The sequence below is a fragment of the Cryptomeria japonica genome, chromosome 2 (genome assembly GCF_030272615.1).
Source record: "Cryptomeria japonica chromosome 2, Sugi_1.0, whole genome shotgun sequence".
Lineage (NCBI taxonomy): Eukaryota > Viridiplantae > Streptophyta > Pinopsida > Cupressales > Cupressaceae > Cryptomeria > Cryptomeria japonica.
The window spans coordinates 641092006-641096481 of NC_081406.1; the positions used below are offsets into that span (position 1 = coordinate 641092006).

General features: G+C 40.0%; 1 protein-coding gene across 1 annotated transcript; it reads left to right on the top strand.

Moving 5' to 3' along the window:
- The first annotated feature begins 1591 nt into the window (after positions 1–1591).
- Positions 1592–2487, top strand: LOC131055181 (GCN5-related N-acetyltransferase 1, chloroplastic). The gene has a single exon (XM_057989782.2). The coding sequence runs from the start codon at positions 1738–1740 to the stop codon at positions 2419–2421; it is 684 nt and encodes a 227-aa protein (XP_057845765.1). The 5' UTR covers positions 1592–1737; the 3' UTR covers positions 2422–2487.
- The last annotated feature ends 1989 nt before the right edge of the window (positions 2488–4476 follow it).

Here is a 4476-nt window from a genome sequence, read left to right on the forward strand (position 1 = left end):
TCAGAGGCGATAGGAGTTGAATCCGCCAGGGTAGGAGGAGCCAAAACAGTGGAATCGACCGCAACATTAACAACAGTAAGAGGCACCTCAACCTCCTGAAAGGAGTTGCTTGAATCAGGATCAACAACATGGATGGTCAAATGATCAGCAACAACATCCTTTCACCAAGTAGCAACACATTTGTGGTGTGAGATAGAGTAGTCTGAAGCAAGATGGCCCGTAGAGAAACATTTCCGGAAGTGAAAGGGGAGGCCCTCAAAATCCAATGATTGTGTCCAAGGTCGATCCCCAACCATGAGAACCACATCTCCCAGGAGAGGTGAGGAGATGTCAATATCAACTAAGGTATAGGCAAAGGTAGTGTGGTCTATTGAAGATGTAGCATCATCGACCTTTAAGAAACAACCAATAGAGTTATCGATAGCCTTATAGCAGGAATGCTCCCAAAAATGAAGAGGGAGATTTGGAAGGTGAACCCAAACTAGATGCACATTAAGCAGTTCGGTGAGAGGGCTAAAGGAAGTTGTCCAAGGCTTAACAGAGAAGGAATACACTCCCTAAGCCCATAAGTTGCCTAAAACCAAATCCTAGTCAACCGAAGATGTAAAAGAAGCAATGAAAAAGCCTTTAGCACAAGGAAAAAACTCAATATTATGAGCCACCAAAGGCCTCCAAGAGTCACTCACCCAATGGTGGAGGTCTGGTAGTGAAGGCCAAAGCCCAAAGAATCTGCACACTAAAACACAACATTGGTAGAACCCAATGTTGTCCACCACACCCTGTCCACAAACCACCACAAGGGAGGATTTGGCACAAGGAAGAGGACGAACCCCCTTCGAGGGTTGGGCAACAGATTTGGCCACACGAGCAAAGCTACGCCTACCAGTAAAGGAAGGTTTGGGCGAGACCTTAGCACCCACAACATCTGTAGCAGTCAACGAAGAAGCATCACCTTGATAGTCAGCACCAGTAACTCCCCTCAGAATAGGAACCATGGGTGGAGGAGGGCACAAACCAGCACTAGTACCCATGACATCATTCACAACAGAGACACCCACAAAACCCTTAGGGGAGGGGGCGTGCAAGCCACCCACACCAGTAGCATTGCCACCAAGGAGGGGATCCACGACAAGAGCATCAACTACATAAGGTATCGCGCACAAGGAAGAGTTGTTGCCGACACAGTCGACAAAAACAATTTTTGAAATTGCCTCTTAAGTGTGGGAGCCATTGCAGACATCGTGTATAGTGAGACAAGTTATATTTTGTTGTGTCCCATCTTTTTTCATTTGAAAAGCTTCATGAATATTACATAAAAATTATTATTACCATATTTTATAATATAAACATTTTATAGTTTTATTAAAAACAATCAATAACGTGAACCTATATTAAATTACATCAGTTTTTTGAAAAATTTAAAATTAAGATGCATGAAGTTAGCTATAACGACTAGTGACTCCTTTCCACTAAATTCCTTAAAACATTTTAGTCTCCTTAAAATCTTTCTTGTATGTCAGGAAAGCTTAAAATTTGTATTTATGACTTTTAGTAAGGCGTGGATGATGAACCCTTTGCACACCGTCGATTCCCATAAAACACAGGTAGTAGTTAACCCAAATCTATGTGGTGTCAGAGCTGGATAAGACAACAACAGTGTATGGGGCGGGTAGCACTGTTTGCTGAATTGTCCAACCAAAACAATGAAGATCCTTGTCACTCTATTATTCAATTTCAATGGCAATGCCCATTCCTTCTTCCTCCCATCTGAAATATAACCACAATTACAGTGGCTCTCTTACTCCTATAAAGCCTAAATTCCCTTCTAAATTTTGCAGACCTAGGAACTTAAAATTAACTTACAGGGGATCCGCAGCCTCAGCTTCAGCTTCAGAACCCACACTAAGTAGCTCCAGCGCTCCTGCTGCTGTTAAGGAGAGGGGAATATGGGTAACACAGTCGGGCCATTTTTCCGTGGCCGATTCTCAGCTCAATTCCAGTGGTTTTGAGCTCCATAGGACCACAGACAATCTGGATTTGGACCAGCTAAATGCCCTTTTCGCCAAGGTAGGGTTTGTTCGCCGTGAGAAGGAGAAGCTTAGGCGCTCTCTGCACAACACGCCGTCCGTTATCTGGCTGGAGTACAAGAAATCCGGCAAGGTTGTTGCTTTCGCCAGAGCCACCGGAGATGACGTGTACAATGCAGTTATATGGGATGTGGTGGTGGATCCCTCCTTTCAGAGGTGTGGTTTGGGCAAAGCCGTTATGGAGCGTTTGATGTCTGATTTACTGGAAAAGGGCATTACTAATATTGCTCTCTATGCTGAACCCGATGTGTTGGGGTTTTACAGGCCACTGGGATTCATTGCAGATCCTGATGGCATCAAGGCCATGGTATATTGTAAGAAGAAACAAAAATAACAAATAACAATATGTGTGTATCTGCTTTCAGAAGAATTTGATTGTGGGTTTGTTTCAGCGCTCTAATATGTGTTCCCATTATCCTTGTAATCGGTATGTTTTCTATCGTTTTCGCTTCGGAAATATTTGTTAAGAAGGAACTGTAACTGAACTATTGCATTGATTTATTTACTGCCAATTATAAGAAAGCATAAAGAGTTTTTCGAGGAATATTCTTTACAGACTTGAGGCATCGGTGTTCTGAGAACATGTCCTCTTTACGGGGTTGGGGCATTTGGGTGCGTAGATATTATAGTCCAACCGAATCCTCAAGAAAATAAAATATTATTAAATTATAATATAGGTTTATATACATAATTTTACAACCCCTTATCTGCAGGGTTATAGTGAGACCAAGAAGGCTTTTGAAATTTTTAATTCTCTCTCATCCAAGCATTTTTGTCAGGATATCAGCTGGTTGCTTTGCAGTTGGACAATATATCAATTTGGCAACTGCCATCTATTGCATAATGCCAAATCAAATGGAATTTGGTTTTGATGTGCTTGGTTCGGTTGTGAAATATTAGACTTTTTTCATTTTGATTGCATAAGCATTATTGATCGTGAGTGATGTTGATGAAATTTGTTTATTCTGCAAATCCTCAAGAATCTTTTTGATGACAATTTTTTCCTTGTGGCCTCTGAAGCTGTCATGTATTCTTCTTTTTCTGAAGAAAGAGCTCACACTGACTATTTCTTTGACTTCCAAGTGATGGCCATTGATCTTAAATTCATCAGAAAACCTAAAGTAGATTTTCCATCTTCAAAACCACCTGCATAGTCTAAATTTGAATGTACAACTAGTTCGAAACCTAAAGAGTAAGAGTATTCTAGGCCAAAATAATTTGTTCCTTTCAGATATCAAAGAGCCCTTTTTGCTGCTACTCAGTGACTTTCTCAAAGTTGTTGCATGAATCTAGAGAGAATTCAGAATGTCAACTACAAAGAAATGTTTGGTTTGGTTGTGGCTAGGTAGATCTAACTTCCAATGAATTGTCTATGCTTAATTGGATCTTCAAACTCTGTATTATCATCTGATGTCAACTCTATATTATGTTCCATGGGCGTTTAGAAGCAATTGGAATGACCAAGTTACTATGTTACCCGAAAAAGATAGAAAACATGAAGATTGACAGGTGGCTCAGGGCTGCAAGAGATGGAGAGTTTCTTAGAAAGAAGAAAACATTGATGAAATAGAATCACAAGTGAATGAATAAGTGAGACATTAGCCTAAATGGATGCCCAAACCCCAAACCTCAAGAAAGACATAAAAAACTATGTGAATGAAAAGTTTAGAGTAATAATGTGTATTAAGAAAACAAGTAGGAAATGACAATGTTATATTATAGGGTTCAACCCAGCTTACAAGCATTGCAAAAAAAAACTTTTATTAGGGCTGAAATCAAATGGAGAAAAAAGATCCTTATTGCTTGACTAAGGGCTAGCTCCCATAGACTCAAATGTGAGACAGGTAGATGGATGACACTCAAAGAAGAATGGGAAGAAAGGGTTTGTATTTTTTGCAGCATAAGGGTAGTAGAAACAGGGGAACCTTTCTTCTTTGAATGCCCAATGTACTAGGACCTATGAGCCAAATATGAGGAAACATTAAAAGTCAACTCCATGCTAGAACTATTTGAAGAAAACATATTAAAAGGTTTAGGAGAACTGCCAACATAAATCAGCAAGAGAAGAAGAAGCCTTCTAAAGGGCACTAACAATCCTATGTATCTTTGAGTGGTTGTAGTGGCCAGTGCAATTGGTGGTCCCATAGACTGTTTTAGTCTCATAGTCGTAATTAATATCATTTCATTTATTCATTTATATACTCATCTCTACCCACATTCGTCAATCTGGAGACTCTGGAACTTTCTAGCTGCGAGGGTTTGGAGAGACTTCTGGCTGGAATTTGAAAGAATAAGGATGCAGTTTTTAAATAAAAAATTATCTAACAATCAAAGCTCTGAGAGCAGGCAAAGACACCAGAATCAAGTCCTCTTGGACTTAATAAAATTA

Bases quoted from the DNA above. Each gene is read 5' to 3' on its own strand.
- LOC131055181 (XM_057989782.2), top strand. From the start codon at position 1,738: ATGGCAATGCCCATTCCTTCTTCCTCCCATCTGAAATATAACCACAAT.